The sequence below is a fragment of the Macaca mulatta genome, chromosome 3, assembly GCF_049350105.2.
Source record: "Macaca mulatta isolate MMU2019108-1 chromosome 3, T2T-MMU8v2.0, whole genome shotgun sequence".
In the NCBI taxonomy this organism is placed as follows: Eukaryota; Metazoa; Chordata; class Mammalia; order Primates; family Cercopithecidae; genus Macaca; species Macaca mulatta.
Window position 1 is genome coordinate 52,185,005 of NC_133408.1, and position 22,818 is coordinate 52,207,822.

General features: G+C 43.2%; 1 protein-coding gene and 1 long non-coding RNA gene across 51 annotated transcripts in view; both read left to right on the forward strand.

Moving 5' to 3' along the window:
* The window catches only part of GTF2I (general transcription factor IIi), a 117,555-nt gene that overhangs the window by 35,320 nt on the left and 59,417 nt on the right, over positions 1 to 22,818 (forward strand). For 32 of the 50 annotated variants that reach the window (XR_013414618.1, XR_013414619.1, XR_013414622.1 and 29 more), the window contains 6 exon segments: positions 4,347 to 4,450; positions 6,916 to 7,054; positions 15,058 to 15,192; positions 17,027 to 17,210; positions 17,381 to 17,409; positions 22,225 to 22,279. Coding sequence is in view for 40 of the 50 variants with exons in the window: in XM_077994389.1 (XP_077850515.1) it covers positions 4,347 to 4,450; positions 6,916 to 7,054; positions 15,058 to 15,192; positions 17,027 to 17,210; positions 17,381 to 17,409; positions 22,225 to 22,279 (646 nt within the window). In the remaining 10 variants the exon portion in view is untranslated. 50 annotated transcript variants of the gene reach the window in all.
* On the forward strand, positions 17,843 to 21,950 carry LOC144339812 (uncharacterized). The gene is made up of 3 exons (XR_013415218.1): positions 17,843 to 18,683; positions 19,450 to 20,606; positions 21,801 to 21,950. It is a non-coding gene; the product is annotated as an uncharacterized LOC144339812 (long non-coding RNA).

Consider the following 22,818-nt stretch of genomic DNA (forward strand, 5'->3'; position numbering starts at 1 on the left):
ACAAAAAGTTAGCCGGTGTGGTGGCAGTTGCCTGTAATCTCAGCTACTCGGAAGGCTGAGGCAGGAGAATCGCTTGAATCTGGGAGGCGGAGGTTGCAGTGATCTGAGATAGCACCATTGCACTCCAGCCTGGGCAACAGAGCCAGACTGTCCCAAAAAAAAAAAAAAAGAAAGAAAAGGCCGGGCGTAGTGGTTCACGTTTGTAATCCCAGCACTTTGGGAGGCCGAGGTGGGTGGATAACCTGAGGTCAGGAGTTCCAAACCAGCCTGGCCAACACGGCGAAACCCCATCTCTACTAAAAATACAAAAATTAGTTGGGCGTGGTGGCGGGCACCTGTAATCCCACGTACTCATGAGGCTGAACAGCAGGAGAATCGCTTGAACCCGGGAGGCCGAGGTTGCAGTGAGCCCAGAACATGTTGCTGCACTGCAACCTGGGCGATAGAGCGAGACTCCATCTTAAAAAAAGAAAAAAAGGCCGGGTACGGTGGCTCACGCCTGTAATCCCAGCACTTTGGTAGGCAGAGGCGAGCAGATCACGAGGTCAGGAGATCAAGAACATCCTGGCTAACACGGTGAAACTCCGTCTCTACTAAAAAATACAAAAAATTTGCTGGGCGTGGTGGGGGGCGCCTGTAGTCCCAGCTACTCCGGAGGCCGAGGCAGGAGAACGGCATGAACCCGGGAGGCGGAGCTTGCAGTGAGCGGAGATCGCGCCACTGCACTCCAGCCTGGGCGACAGAGCGAGACTCCGTCTCAGAAAAGGAAAACGAAAAGACGTGGTCGCAGTCAGTCTGATTGGTTGCAGGAAGCAACCATCAGGGGCTGAAGTGAAGTTACAAAGTTACGCTCCTGTGCAAACGTCTGATTGGTTGCAGGAAGCAACCAATCAGAGATACTTTCAATTTTCCGTCTGGGACGCAGCAAAAGTGGGAGTGGTGGTTTGCAAACTGAGTAGCCTCCCATCCTTTTGTTTGTTACTTAAGTGTGGAAAGTTAGGGTTTTCCTGTTGATTTAGTTCTGAAAGTCAGCATGAAAATTGGCCTTAGGTTCCCTATCTCCAGACCTTATTCTCCGGCCTCATGATGACTTGATAGCAGATTTATGGCGATTAAAGATGAAAAGAAGTGGTAACAGCAGTAGGCAGAAAATTGCCCTAGTTTCATGTTCTGACTGTGATAGTGGCTACATGACCTTGACAAATCACTGCATTTGTGAAATAAGAACACATCTCTGTTTCCTTTCACTAGGGAATTAAAGGAAAAGTGAGATGATGAAGAAATACCATGAACTTTCAGAAATAATGAAAGTGTATGCTAAGTGAATGTCTAATTATAGAAACATATAATGCCTTTGTTGTCCATTTTGCCCTGAGCCACATTTTAATGCAAATTTACTTAGACTTGGGGGAGAAGGAGAGGGAAAGAAAACCAAACAAATTCACTTAGTCTTATCCAAGAGAAAAAAGAATGGGACCTACCTAGGCTGTTAGACCAAATAATTTCTGTAATTTACCTATTCACTTGCTTGATAACTGCTGTTACTTCCGTCTCTAGTCAGGGAATCTTGTTTTGGGAATCAGATTTGCTTCCGTTTGTTCAAATATATGGGGATAATTGTTTTGTTTTTTTGTTTTGTTTCTTTTTTAGAGTCTTGCTTTGTTGTTCAGGTTGGAGTGCTGTGGTGCGATTTTGGCTCACTGCGACCTCCACCTACAGGACTCAGGTGATTCTCGTGCCTCAGCCTCCTGAGTGGCTGGGATTACAGACGGTATACCACCATACCTGGCTAATTTTTGTATTTTTAGTAGAGACAGGGTTTCGCCGCATTGCCCAGGATGGTCTGGAACTCCTGGCTTCATGTAATCCACCTGCTACGACCTCCCAAAATGCTGGGATTACAGGCATGAGCCACTGTGCCTGGCCAAGTGTCAATTACTTTTTGACTGTTGTTTGTATTTATTTATTTATTTATTTATTTTTGAGATGGAGTCTCACTCTGTCGTCTAGGCTGGAGTGCAGCGGTGCAATCTTGGCCCACTGCAACCTCTGCCTCCTGGGCTCAAGCGATGCTCCTGCCTCAGCCTCCCAAGTAGCTGGGATTACAGGTGCGTGCCACCATGCCCGGCTATTTTGAATTTTTAGTAGAGACAGGGTTTCACCATGTTGGCCATGCTGGTCTCAAACTCCTGACCTCAAGAGATCCACCTGTCTCGGCATCCCAAAGTGCTGGGATTACAGGTGTGAGCCACCACACCCAGCTGATTATTGTTTTTATTATAAAGCATAACTTCCTAAGTGTGTATGCTTCATTACTTGTTGATGGGTAATCTGGGCTAGCAGTTAATTCACATGGTAACAGATGGTAAAGCTAGATCACAGTCTTTAATAATAGGGAAATAGAGCATCCTCTTTAATAATAGGGAAAAGATTTACTGACATTTTTAGGCATAACAGTTTTCTGTTGACAGCTCCTCAATAGCTTGTCCATGTTCTCCAGAATCCTGGGGCTTTCCTTAAGGAATACTCGGGTGTTGTCAGTAAATTAATGTTTTTACAGTTACTATTCTTGTTTCCAGTGTTTAATTTTTAAATTTTTCAGTTATCCTTCCATATTAAGTTTATTTAATTATTCAATACCTCCCTAAAAGTAGAATTAATTCAACTAAATTAAAAGGGACAGTTTTTAATAGGCATCTAATTTGCATGCTATTTATAGAAGACCTTTTTAGTATTTCAGTTTTAGAAATTTGCTTTAAATTTTGCCATCTTAGTATGTCTTTATATGGTGTATTGTTTTGGTTTTATTTTGGTAAAATATACATAATTTTTTTTTGTTTTTTGTTTTTTATTTTTGTGACAAGGTCTCACTCTGTCACCGAGGCTCAAATGAGGTGGGATGATCTCGGCTCACTGCAACCTCCGCCTCCTAGGTTCAAGTGATTCCCCTGTCTCAGACTCCTGAGTAGCTGGGATTACAGGTGCCCACCACCCTGCCTGGCTAATTTTTGTATTTTTAGTAGAGACGGGGTTTTGCCATGTCGCCCAGGCTAATCCCGAATTCCCGACCTCAGGTGATCCACCTGCCTTGGCCTCCCAAAGAGCTGGGATTGCAGACATGATCCACCACAACTGGCCAGTATGTTTTTTTATGGTGTATTGTCTTGGTTTTATTTTGGTAAAATATACATAAGATAGCGTTTACACTACTAACCATTTTTTTTGTGTGTTTTGGTTTTTTTTTTTGTTTTTTGTTTTTTTTTTTTGAGACGGAGTCTCGCTCTGTCACCCAAGCTGGAGTGCAGTGGCCGGATCTCAGCTCACTGCAAGCTCCACCTCCCGGGTTCATGCCATTCTCCTGCCTCAGCCTCCCGAGTAGCTGGGACTACAGGCGTCCGCCACCTCGCCCGGCTAGTTTTTTGTATTTTTTTAGTAGAGACGGGGTTTCACCGCGTTAGCCAGGATGGTCTCGATCTCCTGACCTTGTGATCCGCCCGTCTCGGCCTCCCAAAGTGCTGGGATTACAGGCTTGAGCCACCGCGCCCGGCCTGGTTTTTGTTTTTGAGACGGAGTTTTGCTCTTGTCACCCAGGCTGGAGTGCAATGGTGCGATCTCTGCTAACTGCAGCCTCCGCCTCCTGGGTTCAAGCAATTCTCCTGCCTCAGCCTCTGAGTAGCTCGGATTACAGGCGCCCGCCACCACACCCAGCTAATTTTTGTATTTTTAGTAGAGACGGGGTTTCGCCATGTTGGTCAGACTGGTCTCAAACTCCTGACCTCAAGGTGATCTGACTGCCTCAGCCTCCCAAAGTGCTGGGATGACAGGTGTGAGCCAATGTGCCTGGCCAGAATATGCTGTATTATAAAGAATCTTACATGTTACTTGATGCCTGTGATCTGTTTTCTTAGTAAGAAGAGGAACTCTCCACTCAGCCTCAGTTCACTGCACCCACTCTTTTCTGTATCAGGATGTTCAGGGGAGAAGAGAGCTTGGCACCTCTTTCCTGTGTTGAGTTGTGGTTGCCTGTCATTGGGTTTTAAAGTGCCTTGCCTCCTCTTCCTGTTACTTGGGAGAAATTTCACTGATTCTGGGTGTTACCTGGATTGGTTTGGGGTGTGATATTGACCCAATTTTCTGGAAATAACAATACATAGAAAGTTAGGGGATGGATCTTTATCTTATGAGGGTGTGGGACAAGTCAAACACTTAGTTTCTGAACCTTATTTTTTTCTCTAGTGCAAGAAAACTGCAAATTAGGCCACCCATGAGGGGCCCTCACAGCTTTGGCTATGGGTTTAGGATACCGGTTTTCTACCACTCACTTTCTTCTTACTTCTCTTGCACAGGGATCATGGCCCAAGTTGCAATGTCCACCCTGCCCGTTGAAGATGAGGAGTCCTCGGAGAGCAGGATGGTGGTGACATTCCTCATGTCAGCTCTCGAGTCCATGGTGAGGTCTTGTGTTCCATCATTCCATAGTTGGGTAGGCCTGCGCTCTAGATAAGGTTGATTTGTTTTTGTGGAAGATAGAATTTTATGGTTTTTAGTTTTAATGAGTAGTTTTTCTTTTCTTTTTATTTTGAGACAGAGTCTTGCTCTGTCGCTCAGGCTAGAGAGCAGTTGCAAGATCTCAGCTCCCTGCAACCTTTGCCTCCTGGGTTCACACGATTCTCCTGCCTCAGCCTACCGAGTAGCTGGGATTACAGGCACCTGCCACCACACCCAGCTAAGTTTTGTATTTTTAGTAAAGATGGAGTTTCACCATCTTGGCCAGGCCAGTCTCGAACTCCTGACCTCTTGATCCACCTGCCTCAGCTTCCCAAAGTGCTGGGATTATAGGCGTGAGCCACCACCCCGACCAATGAATAGTTTTTCTTCTTGAATAATAGTTACGGATTTAAGCCTTTCACGTCACATTTTATTATTTATTTATTTATTTGAGGCAGAATTTTGCTCTTGTTGCCCAGGCTGGGGTGCAATGGCGTGATATCGGCTCCCTGCAACCTCTGCCCCCTGACTTCAAGCAATTCTTATGCCTCAGCCTTCCGAGTAGCTAGGATTACAGGCATGTGCCACCATGCCCAGCTAATTTTTTGTATTTTTAGTAGGGACGAGGTTTCACTATGTTGGTCATGCAGGTCTCGAACTCCCGACCTCAGGTGATCTACCTGCCTTGGCCTCCCAAAGGGCTGGGATTACAGGCGTAAGCCACCGCACCCGGCCGAAATCACATTTTTATTACCATGCTTCAGAATCTTCTTAACTTACCTAAATGTTTAATTTTCCTATTTAATCTCAAATTTTTTTCTGCCATCACCTTAGGCAGTCATTTGTTTTGCAAGTGTTAACTTTGAATTTATGTATAATATTAGCAATTACTCAGAGTGAGATTGTATACTAGAATATGGTGCTTGAGGTTTTTTGTTGTTGTTGTTATTAATGGTTTTTTTTTTTTTTTTGATACGGAGCCTCACTCTGTTGCCAGGCTGGAATGCAGTGGCGTGATCTCAGCTCACTGCAACCTCCATTTCCTGGGTTCAAGCGATTCTCCTGCCTCAGCCTCCCAAGTAGCTTGGATTACAGGCGGCTGACTGCCACCACTGCCGGGTAATTTTTTGTATGTTTAGTAGAGATGGGGTTTCACCGTGTTGATCATGCTGGTCTCGAACTCCTGACCTCCGGTGATGCGCCCACCTCGGCCTCCCAAAGTGCTGGGATTACAGGCGTGAGCCACTGCGCCCCACCCATGAATCTTATTAGGAAGCAAATTTCAGTAGATTTTGAGAATTCAGAGTATTTACTGTCAATGTGTTTTGTTTTTGTTATTTTTTTGACTCTCATGTCTCTGTATCTATTTTGAGAAAGCCATTCAAGATGCACATAAGGCCAGGTACGGTGGCTCATGCCTAATCCCAGCGCTTTGGGAGCCCGAGGAGGTGGATTACCTGAGGTCAGGAGTTCGAGACCAGCCTGGCCAACATGGCGAATCCCTGTCTCTACTAAAAATACAAAAAAATTAGCTGGGGTAGCAACATGTACCTGTAGTCCCAGTAACTTGGAGGCTGAGACAGGAGAATTGCTTGAACCCGTGAGGTGGAGGTTGCAGTGAGCCAAGATCGTGCCACTGCACACTAGCCTGGGCATCAGAGTGGAACTCCGTCTCAAAAAAAAAAAAAAGTGCCCATAAATATTTTGTTCCCAGGTTATTATGGTGGTGTTATTTTTTGGGGGGAAGACTGGAATCACCAACCTTTTAAATAATGTTATCAGTAAATGATCCAAGGTCTATTCATTAAATGGAATACTATATACTCTATAACGTTTTCAAAGAATATTTAATCTTATAGAAATATATACTTAGTTAAAGTCAGTAAATACTCTGCCCACCTAAAAGTGATTCTGGCTGTGTGTACACAGGGGAATACTTCTGGAGGTAGGGATTATGTAATGAATGCTGTAGTGTGGGTTTCAGATCCCTCCTCCTTTTGTACTGATGGCACTTATTGCCGCAGGTGCCATGACTGTTTGAGCCACCTTTCACAAGTTTCTACTCTTTCCTTGGGGAGGGCCACGCCAGCTCCTAGCTCTGGGTGCAGCTACATCAGTGTTCAGTGCTTCCGCTGTCCAACCCCGCCTGCATCCCACCTCCCAAGAGCTGTAAGACAGTGACCCCCAGCAAGCCTGTGTAAACTCTGAGTCTGCTTCTCGGGGGAATCTGATCTATAAGAGATTACAAGGGAATTCTGCTTTTTTTCCTCATAAATTCTGTGTTGTCTTTTGTTTAAAATCAGGCCAAAAACTATTTTGAAAGCGAAGTACCTTTAAAAAATGTTGTTAGATTTTTTTAATTCATCGAGCAGAAACGGTGCCCTTAAATGTCTGCATGTAACATAATATTTGCTGTTTGTATTATAGTGTAAAGAATTGGCCAAGTCCAAAGCCGAAGTGGCCTGCATTGCAGTGTATGAAACAGACGTGTTTGTCGTCGGAACTGAAAGAGGACGTGCTTTTGTCAATACCAGAAAGGATTTTCAAAAAGATTTTGTAAAATATTGTAAGCATTGTATTTTTATCTTTTGCATTTCATTAATTTTAAGCCTAAATATTTATAGGTAAGACAATTATATTTTCTTTCTTTTTCTTTCTTTTTTTTTTTTTTGAGATGGAGTTTCGTTCTTGTTGCCTAGGCTGGAGTGCAGTGGTGCAATCTCGGCTCACCACAACCCCTGCCTCGTGAGTTCAAGCGATTCTCCTGCCTCAGCCTGCCTAGTAGCTGGGATTACAGGCATGCACCAGCATGCCCAGCTAATTTTGTATTTTTAGTAGAAACGGGGTTTCTCCACGTTGGTCAGGCTGGTCTCGAACTCCCAACCTCAGGTGATCCGCCCACCTCGGCCTCCCAAAGTACAGGGATTACAGGCATGAGCCACTGTGCCTGGCCAAGTTATATTTTCTTCTAAAGCAGGATGAGGTTTAAACCAGAAAAGATTTTCTGAAATGTTTATGGAGACATTTCAAAATGCTCCAAAGGAATCACTGAAATATGTCAAGATAGATACTGAAGAGTTAAGAAAAATTGTAATGTTTATTGTCCAGTGTTCCTTGCCTGGCTTTACTCTGGATTAATGAGATACATTAGAGAGAAGGTAATGAAGGTAGAGAAATTTTGAATAGATTACAAGTTTTACTTAGGTAAGGAGTTACTTTCTTTTTTCTTTCTTTTTTTTTTGTGAGACGGAGTTTCACTCTTATCACCCAGGCTGGAGTGCAATGGCGTGATCTCGGCTTACTGCAACCTCTACCTCCCGTGTTCAAGCAATTCTTCTATCTCAGCCTCCTGAGTAGCCGGGATTACAGGTGCCCACCACCATGCCTGGCTAATTTTTGTAATTTTAGTAGAGACAGGGTTTTGCCATGTTGGCCAAGTTGGTCTCAAACTCCTGACCTCAGGTGATCTGCTTGCCTTGGCCTCCCAAAGTGCTAGGATTTCAGGCATGAGCCACCACTCTTGGCCTTTTTTTTTTTTTTTTTTTTAGAGATGGGGTCTCGGTCTGTCACCAGGCTAGAGTGCAGTGGTGTGATCTCAGCTCACTGCAACCTCCACCTCCCATGTTCAAGCAATTCTTCTACCTCAGCCTCTGGAGTAGCTGGGATTACAGGTGCGCACCACCATACCTGGCTAATTTTTTGTATTTTTTAGTAGAGACAGGGTTTTGTCACGTTGATCAGGCTGGTCTTGAACTCCTGACTTCAGGTGATCTACCCACCTTGGCCTCCCAAAGTGCTGGGATTACAGGCATGAGCCACCACGCCCAGCCAGGAGTTCTTTTCTAGATAAAAATTTGGTGTGTTGAAAATCAGTTATTTACTGTGCAAATGAGTTTAAGCATATGCAAAATTAAACAGTTCTCCTCCATTCCCTCAGTGGAATCACCTTATCACAGCCTTCAGTGAGTTTTGTAATTCTCATTTAGAGCAGTGGTGAGGTTACCTGACATTAGAACACAGTGTTGAAATTTACTATAGGGTGTTAATACTCACAGCCTTTCACAGTATGACAATTTTCATATCTGGGTTTAACCTAACACTGTTTGTAGGTTTTATGTTAACTGATTGATACAGCATTTTCTTTTTTTTTTTTTTTTTTTGAGATGGAGTCTTGCTCTGTCGCCCAGGCTGGAGTGCAGTGGTGTGATCTCGGCTCACTGCATGCTCCACCTCCCAGGTTCAAGCCATTTTCCTGCCTCAGCCTCCCAAGTAGCTGGGACTACAGACATCTGCCACCATACCTGGCTAATTTTTTATATTTTTATTAGAGATGGGGTTTCCACCGTGTTAGCCCACATGGTCTTGATCTCCTGACTTTGTGATCCGCCTGCCTTGGCCTCCCAAAGTGCTGAGATTACAGGCGTGAGCCACTGCGCCCAGCCTGATACAGCATTTTCTTAAAAACATGGAAAGGGAACAAAAAAGCTAGGGTATCTATAGGCACATAATATATATAAGCATACCTCATTTTTTTTGCTGTTGTTTTTGTTTTGAGATGGAGTTTTGCTCTTGTTGCCCATGCTGGAGTGCAATGGTGCGATCTCGGCTCACCACAACCTCGGTCTCTTGGGTTCAAGTGATTTCCTGCCTCAGCCTTCTGAGTAGCTGGGATTACAGGCATGCTCCAGCACGCCCGGCTAATTTTGTATTTTTGGTAGAGACGGAGTTTCTCCATGTTGGTCAGGCTGGTCTCGAACTCCTGACCTCAGGTGATCTGCCCGCCTTGGTCTCCCAAAGTGCTGGGATTATAGGGGTGAGCCACGGTACCCGACTGGGCATACATCATTTTTTTTTGTGCCTGGCAGATACTGCGGTTTGCATAAATTGAATATTTGTGGCAACCTTTTGTCAAGTCTGTTGGTGCTGTTTTTCTGGCAGCATGTACCCACTTCGTTCTCTATGTCACATTTTGTTAACTCTTGGCATAGCACTAGTTCAGACTTTTTCATGACTATTGCTTCCACTGTGGTGGATTTTTTTTTTTTTTTTTGAGACGGAGTCTCTCTCTGTCACCCAGGCTGGAGTGCAGTGGCCTGATCTCAGCTCACTGCAACCTCCACCTCTTGGGTTCACGCCATCCTCCTGCCTCAGCCTCCGGAGTAGCGAGTAGCTGGGACTACAGGCACCCACCATCTCGCCCGGCTAATTTTTTGTATTTTTTAGTAGAGATGAGGTTTCACCGTGTTAGCCAGGATAGTCTCGATCTCCTGACCTCGTGATCCACCCGCCTCAGCCTCCCAAAGTGCTGGGATTACAGGCGTGAGCCACTGCACCCAGCCTTTTTTTTTTTTTTTTTTTTTTGAGACGGAGGCTTGGCCGGGCTGCAGTGGTGTGATCTCGGCTCACTGCAATGTCTGCCTCCTTGGTTCAAGGTATTGAGATCAGTGATCTTCGATGTTACTGTTGTATTGGGAGTCCTCAAATGCACGCATATAAGATGGCAAACCTAATTGGTAAATATGTGTTCTGACTGCTTCACTAATCGCCTGGTCCCCCATCATTCCCTCTCCTCAAGCCTCCCTGGTCTCTGAGACACAATATTGAAATGAGGCTGGCCAGGCGCAGTGGCTCACACCTGTAATCCCAGCACTTTGGGAGGCCGAGATGGGTGGACCACGAGGTCAAGAGATCGAGACCATCCTGGCCAACATGGTGAAACCTCGTCTCTACTAAAAATACAAAAATTAGCTGGGTGTGGTGGCGCACACATGTAGTCCCAGCTATTCAGGAGGCAGGAGAATCACTTAAACCTGGGAGGCGGAAGTTGCAGTAAGCCAAGATTGTGCCACTGCACTCCAGCCTGGGCAACAGAGCGAGACTCCGTCTCAACAAAAAAAAAGAAAGAAAAGAAAAAGAAATTAGGCCAATTAATAGCCCTATAGTGGCCTCTTAGTGTTCAAATGAAAGGAAGAGTTGCAGGCTGCTCACTTTATATCAAAAGCAGAAATGATGAAGCTTAGTGAGGAAGGCATGTCAGCAGGTGAGGTAGGCTGAAAGCTAGGCTGAACAGTTAGCCAGGTGGAGAATGTATAGGAAAAGTTCTTGAAGGAAATGAAAAGTGCTGCTCCAGTGAACGCTCAAATAATAAAGCAAAACAGCTTATTACTGACAGGAAGAAAGTTTGAATGGTCTGGATAGAAGATCAAACCATCCACAACATTCCCTTAAGCCACAGCGTAATCCAGAGCGAGGCCCTAACTCTCTTCAATTCTGTGAAGGCTGAGATGGGTGAGGAAGCTGCAGTAGAAAAGTTGGAAGCTAGCAGAGGTTGACTTATGAGGTTTAAGGAAGGACACAGTCGGCTGGGAGTGGTAGCTCGTGCCTGTAATCCCAGCACTTTGGGATGCCAAGGCGGGTGGATCGCCTGAGCTCAGGGGTTCAAGACCACGCTAGGCACCCTGGTGAAACCCCGTCTCTTCTAAAATACAAAACATTAGCCAGGCCTGGTGGTGTGCACCTGTAGTCCCAGCTACTCTGGAGGCTGAGGTACAAGAATTGCTTGAGCTCAGGAGGCGGAGGTTGCGGTGAGCTGAGATCGCGCCATCACACTCCAGCTTGGACTCTTGAGACTGTGTCTCAGAAATAAAAAAGGAAAGACACAGTCTCTATAACATAAAAGTATAAAAGTGCAAGGTGAAGCAGCAAGTAGCTTGATGTAGAAACTGCAGCAAGTTCTTTAGAAGATCTAGCTGAGATAATTCATGAAGAAGGCTACACTGACAAAACAGATTTTCAATGTAGACACAACAGCCTTATATTAGAAGATACTGTCTAGGACTTTGCTAGCTAGAGAGAAGTCCATTTCTGGCTTCAAAGCTTCAAAGGACAGACTGAATCCCTTGTGAGGGGCTAATGCTGCTGGTTACTTTGAAGCCATGCTCATTTACCATGCTGAAAATCCTGGAGTCCCGAAGAATTACACTAAATCTGCTCTGCCTGTGTGTGCTCTCTTGATAGAACAATAAAGCCTGGATGACAGCATATCTCTTGATAGCATTGTTCACCGAATGTTTTAAGCCCACTTTTGAGACCTACTGCTCAGAAAAAAAGATTGCTTTCAAAATATGACTGCTCATAATCACTCACAGAGTCCTGATGGAGGTGTATAAGGAGATGCATGCCATTTATTTTTATTTATTTATTTATTTATTTATTTATGTATTTTTTGAGACAGAGTTTCGCTCTTGTTGCCCAGGCTGGAGTGCAGTGGCGCGATCTCAGCTCACTGCAACCTCCGCGAACATTGTTGAAATGATAACAAAGGATTTAGAGTATGACATAAACTTAGTTCATAAAGCAATGGCAGGGTTTTGGAGGATTGACTCCAATTTTGAAACAAGTTCTACTGTGGGTAAAATGCTATCAAATAGTGTCATACTACAGAGAGATCTTTCATGAAAGCAAGAGTCAATGTAACTTTTATATGCATTGGGAAACCAAAATATTTGTGTGGCCTTACTTTATACTTGCGTTATTGTGGTGGTCTGGAATTGAACCTACAATATCTCCCGCAGATGCCTGTATGCCACTTAGGTCTAAAGTTAAACTTCTGATGTCAGTTTAGATTAAATTGGGATACATTCAGCAAATTATTAGTGAATAAAAAGTTTTGTTAATTCACGAATTTTAATTCCCAATTGTATTTTTAATTTCTTTTAAAAACTATCCCCTGCCACTGTATTCCTCCCTCGTCCCCCACCCCCATGCTATAATCTTCTGAGCTTTATGTTAGTAACCTATTTTTAAAATGTTGTCAATATTATAATGTTGAGAAATGTTCAGGCATTGATTATGTTTCTGTGTTTCTTTATACTAATAATGCGGTTTTGATTGTGTGTGTATCAGCTGCCATCTGCCCCATCGATACCATAAGCCTGCCCGCAGCTGTGCTTATTCTCCCCTTCCCTGTCCTGCCTGGCTTACATGGTTCTCCACTGGTTAGAAGTAAGCATTAAGGGCGCTGTCCTCAGTTGCAAGCTGTGGTCACTGTCCATCAGTATTCATACTTTGTTTTCATTGCTAATAATTTATTTTTTAATTTTTATTATTATTATTTTTTTTTTTTTTGAGAAGGAATCTTGCTCTGTCACCCAGGGTGGAGTGCAGTGGCGTGATCTTGGCTCACTGCAACCTCTGCCTCCCAGGTTCAAGCGATTCTCGTCTTAGCCTCCCGAGTAGCTGGGATTATAGGCACGCAGAGCTAATTTTTGTATTTATAGTAGTAGGGTTTTACCATGTTGGTCAGGCTGGTCTCGAACTCCTGACCTCAAGTGATCCACCCGCCTTGTCCTCCCATAGTGCTGGGATTACTGGCATGAGCCACCATGACTGGCCTCATAGTTAATAATTTGATCCATGGAGAATGGTTTCTGTAATTCTCCTTTTTCTCTTTTATTTTTTAAATTCTCCTTTTTCTCTTTTTTTTGAGACAGAGTCTCACTATCGCCCAGGCTGGGGTGCAGTGGGGCGATCTTGGCTTATTGCAACTTGTGCCTCCCAGGTTCAAGCAAGTCTCCTGCCTCAGCCTCCCAAGTAGCTGGGATTATAGATATGTGCCACTACACCTAGCTAATTTTTGTGTGTTTTTTTTTTTTTTTTTTTTTTTAAGTAGAGACGGGATTTCACCATGTTGGCCAGGCTGATCTCAAACTCCTGACCTCAGGTGATCCGCCCTCCTTGGTCTCCCAAAGTGCTGGGATTACAGGCATGAACCACTGCATCCAGCCTAATTCTCAAGTACCTCTTACTTGTTTGTATAAAGTACTTTGCAGATAAAGAGCAATTACTGGCCTTCTGAACATAATCAATAGGTTTAGGAGGCAATCACAGAAATTCTTCAGGAGAATTCTGAGCCCTTTTCTGAGATTTAGAAAAGTGTTGTTCAGCAGAAAGAAGTGTCATGTGAGTTACTCACATAATTTAAAACTTTCTAGTTAGAACATTAAAGAAGAATAAAGAAAAACAAGTGAAATTCATTTTACTGGTAATACTTTAACTTATCTAAAATATTTCAAATGTAATCAATTTAAAAATTATTAATGGGCTGGGTGCAGTGGTTTATGCCTGTAATCCCAGCACTTTGGGAGGCAGAGGTGGGCAAATCATGAGGTCAGGAGATCGAGACTATCTGGCCAACATGGTGAAACCCCGTCTCTACTAAAAATAACAAAAATTAGCTAGGAGTGGTGGTGCACACCTGTAATCCCAGCTACTCGGGAGGCTGAGGCAGGAGAATCGCTTGAACCTGGGAGGCGGAGATTGCAGTGAGCTGAGATCATGCCACTGCACTCTAGCCTGATGACAGAGCAAGACTCTGTTTCCCAAAAAAAAAAAAAAAAAAATTAATGGTTTAATTTGTCATACTTTTTTTGTACTAAGTCTTCAAAATCCATTGTGTATTGTACACTCATGAAACATCTGAATTTGGACCAGCCATGTTTCAAGTGCTACTTGTATCTATTTGTTATCCTGCTAGACTTTGTAAGCCTAGAATTTTTTTTGTGTTGATAATCTTCTCATTTAAATTTGTAGCCAATACAAATTTTCTTTTTAAAACTAGTACACGGGTACTAGTATGTAGTATTTTTAGCTATAGCTACACTTATTTCAGAGATGGTCACTATTTCATATTACTTTCATTCATCTCATTTACGTATTTTAGATTTTTATTTGAAGAGTTCCCTTTTAAATCTCTGTCTCCCTGCCTTTTATTTTTTATTTTTTGAGACGGAGTCTCGCTCTGTCACCAGGCTGGAGTGCAGTGGCGCAATCTTGGCTCACTGCACCCTCCACCTCCCGGATTCAAGCGATTCTCCTGCCTCAGCCTCCCAAGTAGCTGAGACTACAGGTGTGCACCACCACGCCCAGCTAATTTTTGTATTTTTAGTAGAGACGGGGTTTCACCATGTTGGCCAGGATGCTCTCGATCTCTTGACCTTGTGATCTGTCCGCCTCGGCCTCCCAAAGTGCTGGGATTACAGGCGTGAGCCGCACCTGGCCTTTTTTTTTGTTTTCCTTTTTTTAAAATTTACGAGACAGTCTCCCTCTGTCACCTTGGCTGGAGTGCAGAGGTATGTTCTTGGCCTGATCATAGCTCACTGCAGCCTTAAACTTCTAGGCTCAAGTAATCACTTCAGCCCTCAAACAGCTAGGACTGCAGACACGCACCACTATACCTGGCTAGTTTCATTTTTTTGCAGAGATGGGTCCTTGTTATGTTGCCAAAGCTGGTCTTGAACTCCTGGGCTCAAGCAATCCTCCTGCTTCAGCCTCCCAAGGTGGTGGGATTACAGGCTTGAGCCCTTGGGCTTAGCCTCTTTTTTGCTTTTATAACAAATCACAAATGACTAATAAATGTTAAAGAATACTTAAGAAATATTTTTTCCTGTTAGAATACATGTTAAAAATAGTTTTCCCTGTTAGAATACAGGAAAACGATTTTTACTAAAAAACAAATATTAAGGTAATGGATATGGATCTTTTTATTATTATTATTATTGTTTTTTACAGGTGTTGAAGAAGAAGAAAAAGCTGCAGAGATGCATAAAATGAAATCTACAACCCAGGCAAATCGAATGAGTGTAGATGCTGTAGAAATTGAAACACTCAGAAAAACAGTTGAGGACTATTTCTGCTTTTGCTATGGTAAAAACAATACTTAATTTTTCTAAAAGATACATTATATAATTGAGTTTTCTAAAGGGGAGATTAATTGATTTGAAAATTATATGACACACATTTTCACTGATTGAATGGATTAGCAATAAATAACCTTACTTTCTTTTTGTTTTTGTTTTTGTTTTGAGACGGAGTCTCACTCTGTCACCCAGGCTGGACTGCAGTGGCGCGATCTCGGCTCACTGCAAGCTTCACCTCCCGGATTCACACCATTCTCCTGCCTCAACCTCCCGAGTAGCTGGGACTATAGATGCCCACCACCACACCCGGCTAATTTTTTGTTTTGTTTTGTTTTGTTTTTTTTAATAGAGACGGGGTTTCACTGTTTAATAGAGACGGGGTTTCTCCTGACCTCATGATCCGCCTGCCTTGGCCTCCCAAAGTGCTGGGATTACAGGTGTGAGCCACTGTGCCTGGCCCTAGCCACCACGCCCGGCCATAGCCACCGTGCCCAGCCCTGCAATAACCTTACTTTCTTCCACTTCCATTTTGAAGGAACCCAGGAAGAAATGTCACCAGTAGAGCTGTTTCTTTCTTTCTTTCTTTTTTTGAGATGGAGTCTCGCTCTGTCACCCAGGCTGGAGTGCAATGGCACGATCTCGGCTCACTGCAACCTCCGCCTCCCAGGTTCAAGTGATTCTCCTGCCTTAGCCCCCGCAAGTAACTGGGATTACAGGTGTCCGGCACCATGCCCAGCTAATTTTTGTATTAGATTTTAGTAGAGATGTGGTTTCACCATATTGGCCAGTCTGGTCTCAAACTCCTGACCTCAGGTGATCTGCCCACCTTGGCCTCCCAAAGTGCTGGGATTACAGGCGTGAGCCACCATGCCCAGCCTAGCTGTTTCTTTCTAATATGCATGCTCATCTCTCCAATTCCCTGCAAAGCCACCTTTTGTTACTCTTGTCCCATCATAAAACGAAGCTCTTAACACGAAAACAGTCAAAGGAGGAGATTGAGGTTTTACTGTGGGGTCATAGGTGTAAATCAATTCTCTGGAATGGGATTTTCAGTATGTGTGAGGCTCGCTGCCCAATAGGTTGACAGTATATACTCATTTGTGAATGGGAAGCTTGTGTTTACCTGATAAGTTTTCTTTTTTTTTTTTTTTGAGACGGAGTCTCGCTCTGTCGCCCAGGCTGGAGTGCAGTGGCTGATCTCAGCTCATTGCAAGCTCCATCTCCCGGGTTCACGCCATTCTCCTGCCTCAGCCTCCCGAGTAGCTGGGACTACAGGCGCCCGCCACCTCGCCCGGCTAATTTTTTTTTTTGCATTTTTTAGTAGAGATGGGGTTTCACTGGGTTAGCCAGGATGGTCTCGATCTCCTGACCTCGTGATCCGCCCATCTCGGCCTCCCAAAGTGCTGGGATTACAGGCTTGAGCCACCGCGCCCGGCCTACCTGATAAGTTTTCAATGAGAATATTAGCTGAAATATTCCTGATATTTTATGGTAATGGTTGGATGTGCTGGGCTTCTATATTCTGAGGCCAAATTGTACCTGAGAATATGCCAGGATGGGACCATCTTCAAGAAAGGCAATAGTGCAAGAAACCAGCCATTGCTCTTTCTGTGTAGTTTTTAAAGTAAAATATTGTATCTACTTTTCATTTTGGCCCTTTGGATCAGTTTCAGGTTTAGACCTTCTGCTGATATGGGGAGCTAGAATGCTATAGTATTAATTTTGAAATCACATATTATAAGAAATCATGGATGTCCTTATTAAGCCACAATAAGCTAGTGATGATTTCGTTTTTTAATCTTACCATTGAATGATGTTCATCTGCTTTTCACCTCCCCCAGGGAAAGCTTTAGGCAAATCCACAGTGGTACCTGTACCATATGAGAAGATGCTGCGAGACCAGTCGGCTGTGGTAGTACAGGGGCTTCCGGAAGGCGTTGCCTTTAAACACCCCGAGAACTATGATCTTGCAACTCTGAAATGGATTTTGGAGAACAAAGCAGGGATTTCATTCATCATTAAGAGGTGAAGTGCTTTCTCCCTTTGTAGCCATCAACAGTTGATTCATATAAATTTGAATATTCAGCTTATGTTAATAGAGTTTTAAAATTCATATTTAACACAGAAGTCATTTAAATGTATGTGCTACAATAATTTTGTGTATTCATATGGAGTTTTGTTTTGTTTTAATGCAGACCTTTCTTAGAGCCAAAGAAGCATCTAGGTAAGTAAGAGATTCACTTCCTTGATAGCTGGCTAGCCTCCGTTTTGCTAGATTTTAATACACTTCAATGGTTTCTGTTTTATTTTCTTTGAGAATATGATGTCAGACATTTTTGAATGGGCTGTTTAGATGTTTATATAATCCACGAAAGGTTCATTGAGCTAAAAAAGTGGAGACTTGTTTTTTGTTTTCTTTTTTTTGAGATGGAGTCTCGCTCTATCGCCCAGGCTGGAGTGCAGTGGCACGATCTCGGCTCATTGCAACCTCCGCCTCCCAGGTTCAAGCAATTCTCTGCCTCAGCCTCCCGAGTAGCTGGGATTATAGGTGCTCGCCACCACACCCGGCTAATTTTTGTATTTTTAGTAGAGACAGGGTTTCACCATCTTGGCCAGGCTGGTTTTGAACTCCTGACCTCATGATCCACCTACCTCAGCCTTCCAAATTTCTGGGATTACAGGCGTGAGCCACCGCGCCCGGCTGTTTTTTGTTTTCAGCTCCGCTGCTTGTTTTCTGTAGAAGATCATATGTCTGCCCTCACTTAGCAGAATTATGAGTAGGATTTAATTGACCTAATGTCATTGACTAGGCAAGGCATTGTTGGGCACAGCATTGGGTGGGGAGGGGATATGCATCTGTGTATCAGCATTACAACTTTTTAGAGCTGAGAGTCTCACGAAGAGAGAAAAGTCTGTAAAGTGAACATGGCAGGAGCATCACATCCCTACTGCAAGAATGGTTCTGAGAAAGGGCTGTGGATATTAGTGGAGGTTGGATACCTTTATAGTTCAGGGAAGAGTTCATGAGGAAGAGAGCATTTCTATGGGCCCTTGAAGAATGATGAGGATTTCAGCTTCCTTTAGGGAAGTCTAGCCATTTCATTTGAAGGGAAAACAGGATAAAGAGTGGTATCCTTTAGAGCCAGGTTTATTTGAGACTTTCGGAAGTAAGTAACCAGTATCACTGGAATACTCTTAACCATGTAAGGATGAAAGGAAAAAATTATATATACATAAACATACACATTGTATTTTCTATTAACCTTTGTTTTATTCTCATTGTGGTGAAAAGATTAATTTTTTAGCAGATTGATTGAGGTATAATTGATACACCATAAAATTCACTTGTCTTATTTTATTATTATCTTTTTGAGACGGAGTCTTGCTCTGTCGCCAAGGCTGGAGTGCAGTGGTGTGATCTCAGCTCGCTGCAGCCTCCGCCTCCCAGGTTCAAGTGATTTTCCTGCCTCAGTCTCCAGAGTAGCTGGGATTACAGGTGTGCGCCACCACGCCTGACTGATTTTTTTTGTATTTTTAGTAGAGATTGGGGTTTCACCATGTTAGCCAGGATAATCTCAAACTCCTGACCTCAAATGATCCACCTGCCCCGGCCTCCCATAGTGCTGGGATTACAGGCATGTGCCACTGCGCCCAGCCAAATTCACTTGTCTTAAGTATATAATTCACTAATAGTAGATTTACAGTCTTAAAATGTTTTTAAGGGTTTTTCATCCTTCATCACAGTCTAATTTGGGGATGTTTTCATCATCCCTCTGTTATTTCATGAATGTTGTAGAAATGGAATATGTAGTATGCATCCTATTGAAATGAGCTTTTTACACTGAGCATCATTCACTCGAGGCTCATTGAGCTTGATGGGTGTATCCGTAGTTTCTTTTTATTGCTGAGCACTAATTATTCTGTGACAGGAACATATACCGCCTGTTGATCCAATCATCAGTTTATAGATATTTTGGTTGTTTCTACCTTTGGGTATTGGGAATAATGTTACAGTGAACATACTTGAGCAAGTTTTTGTCTGGACATATTCCTTGATATCTCTTGGATTTACATAGGAGTGCAATTACTAGGAATAGGGTAAATTTACGCTGAACTTTTTTTTTTTTTTTTTTTAATGAGATGGAGTCTCGCTCTGTCACCAGGTTGGAGTGCAGTGGCACGATCTTGGCGGCTCACTGCAACCTCCGCCTCCTGGGTTCAAGAGATTCACCTGCCTCAGCCTCCCAAGTAGCTGGGATTACAGACACGCGCCACCATGCCCGGCTAATTTTTGTATTTTTAGTAGAGATAGGGTTTCACTATGTTGGCCAGGATAGTCTCAATCTCTTGACTTCATGATCAAGGGAGGCCTCCCAGAGTGCTGAGATTACAGGCGTGAGCCATCGCACCCTGCTACACTGAACTTTGAAGAAACTGACAAGCTGTTTTCCAAGGTGGCTATACCATGTTATACTCTAGCAGCAGGATAGGAGGGTTACCCCCACATTTCTGCCAACTTACTTCTTGATTTTAGCCATTGTAATAGGTATGATGTGGTATCTCATTGTTGTTTGACTTTTTAAAATTTCTCTAGTGATTGTTGATGTTGTGTTATCTTTTACCTTCTTTTTTGAGACAGAGTCTCACTCTGTTGCCCAGGCTAGAGTGTAGTGGTGCCATCTCAGCTCAGTGCAGCCTCAACCTCCCAGGCTCAAGCAATCCTGCTGCCTCAGCTTCTCAGTAGCTAGGACTACAGGCGTGCACCACCATACCCAGCTCATTTCTGAACCTTTTTTGGTAGAGAAAAGCTTTTGCGTGTTGGCCAGGCTGGTCTGGAACTCCTGAGCCCAAGTGATCCACCTGCGTCGGCCTCCCAAAGTGCTGGGATTACAGGCTTGTGTTATCTTTCATTGTGCTTATTGGTCATCCATACATATTTTTTGGATAAATATCTATTTAGGTCCTTTTAGGTCCTTTTACCATTTAAAAATTGGGTTTATTTGTCTTTTTATTATTGAGTCTTAAGAGTTTTTTATATAGTCTTGATATAAGTCCCTAATTGATGATTTGTTAAATTTTTTTTTTTTTCTTTTTGCGATGGTGTCACTCTGTTATCTAGGCTAGAGTACAGGATTTGGGAATATTTTCTCCAATTCTAATAAATCTACATTATTCTTACTGTATAACTTGTCTTTTTCACCTGCTTGGTAGTATCTTTTGAGGCAGAAACGTTTTAAATTTTGATAAAAACCAGTTTATTCTTTTGTCACTTATGCTTTTTTGTTGTTGTTGTTGTTGTTGTTGTTGTTTTTGAGACAGAGTCTCACTGTGTCACCTAGGCTGGAGTGCAGTGGCGTGATCTCAGCTCACTGCACCCTCCATCTCCTGGGTTCAAGCAATTCTCCTGTCTCAGCCTCCTGAGTAGCTGGGACTACAGGTGCCCACCACCATGCCCGGATAGCTTTTGTATTTGTAGTGGAGATGGGGTGTCACCATATTGGTCAGGCTGTTCTCAAACTCCAGACCTCAGGTGATCTGCCCACCTCGGTCTCCCAAAGTGCTGGGATTGCAGGCATGAGCCACTGCGCCCGGCCCTCACTTATGCTTTTGACTTCATGTTTAAGAAACCGTTGCATAACCCAAAGGCATGAAGATTTGACTTCTATGTTTTCTTCCACAAGTCTTATAGCTTTGGCTCTTATATTTAGATCTATGGTTCATTTTGACGTCATTTTTGTATATTGTACAAGGTAAGGGTGTAAATTCATCTTTTTGCACGTGGATATCCTTTGATTCCAGGACAATTTGCTGAAAAGACCGTCCTTTCCCTCGGGATATCCTTGTCATCTTTGTTGAAAGTCATTTGACCCTGTGTTTATTTCTGGACTTTCTATGTAGGAGATCAAGTTGTGTGAGAATCAAGACAATTTACCACTTCCTTTGCAATCTAAGTGCCTCTTATTTCTTATTCTTGTTGCTCTGGCTAGAATATAAATGTCAAACAGCATTGGTAATAGCAGACATCATCTTGTGATATTAGTAGGAAAGGATTTTGCCCATGAGCTATGATGTTAGTGGTAGGATTTTTGTGTAAATCTCTTTTAAGAAGGAGAAATATTTGTCATGTTTATGTTAAATTTTAGACTTAAAAGTTTTTTTTATTATTTTTATTTATGTATTTATTTATTTTGAGATGGAGTCTTGCTCTGTCGCCCAGGCTGGAGTTCAGTGGCGCATTCTTGGCTCACTACAACCTCTGCCTCCCGGGTTCAGGCAAATCTCCTGCCTCTGCCTTCCGAGTAACTGGGATTACAGGCACCTGCCACTACACCCAGCTAATTTTTATATTTTTTAGTAGAGATGGGGTTTTACCATGTTGGCCAGGCTGCTTTCGAACTCCTGACCTGAAGCAATTTACCCATCTCAGCCTCCCAAAGTGCTGGGATTACAGGTGTGAGCCACCGCGCCCAGCCTAATCTCAGCACTTTGGGAGACCATAGTGGGAGTCTCCCTTGCGTCCAGGAGTTCGAGACCAGCCTGGGCAACATAGCAAGATCTAATTTCTACAAAAAATAGAAAACAATTAGCTGGGAGTGGTAATGCATGCTCCTGTAGTCCCAGCTGTTCAGGAGGCTGAGGTAGGAGGATTGCTTGATCCTCGGGAGTTGGAGGCCGCAGTGAGCTATGATCATGCCACTGCACACCAGCCTGGACAACAGGGTAAAACCCTGTTTCTAAAAAAAGAAAAAAAAAAAAAGAGAAAAATGTGTATCGTCATTTATACGTCAGCAGAGTCATGTTCTCCATATTCCATCTTACTAGACAAATGGTATGTGTCTGCATTTCTCTCACTGATGAAAATAGAGCTTTTTCATTCAAGGAGGGTGTGGTTGGGTGAAGGGATGAAAAGCAATGTTTGTTCTGGTGTGATCCAGAGCTGCAAAGCCTAGTTCTACCCCATTCATTCTATATTTAAAGGCTTTAGAAGTATTATATTTGAAATGTTGCAAAACTAACGCGAATTTTTTTTTGTACGTAGGTGGTCGTGTGATGGTAACAGATGCTGACAGGTCGATACTATCTCCAGGTGGAAGGTAAAACCTAATTTCATTACTGCTGTTTAACTCCCACATCTCAAAAAGTTTTAGTTGTTAGATAATTGAAATATTAGAATATTAAAAAGGCCTTATGTCACACATCTTAAAGTTTAATAGGTAAGGATATCATTTGGAGATCCTGTGAACATGCCCTCTTTGACTTGGTATTTCTGAATAGTAGAGTTCCTGGGAAAAGCCAGCGGCATTGGTCACACTGTGAATTGGCCTTAGAGTCATATTTGGAAGTTAATATGCTATTCTGTAGTATTGTATTGTACTGTTTTCCCCAAAAGATAGATAGAAATTAAAGTACTAAGTTCAGTTGATAGCTTTTTTTTTTTTTTTTTTTTTTTTTGAGATGGAGTTTTGTTCTTTTTGCCCAGGCTAGAGTGAAGTGGCGTGATCTCAGCTCACTGCCACCCCCGCTCCCCCCTCCCCTGGGTTCAAGTGATTCTCCTGCCTCAGCCTCCCAAATAGCAGGGACTACAGGCATGTGCCACCACACCCGGCTAATTTTTTTCTATTTTTAGTAGAGA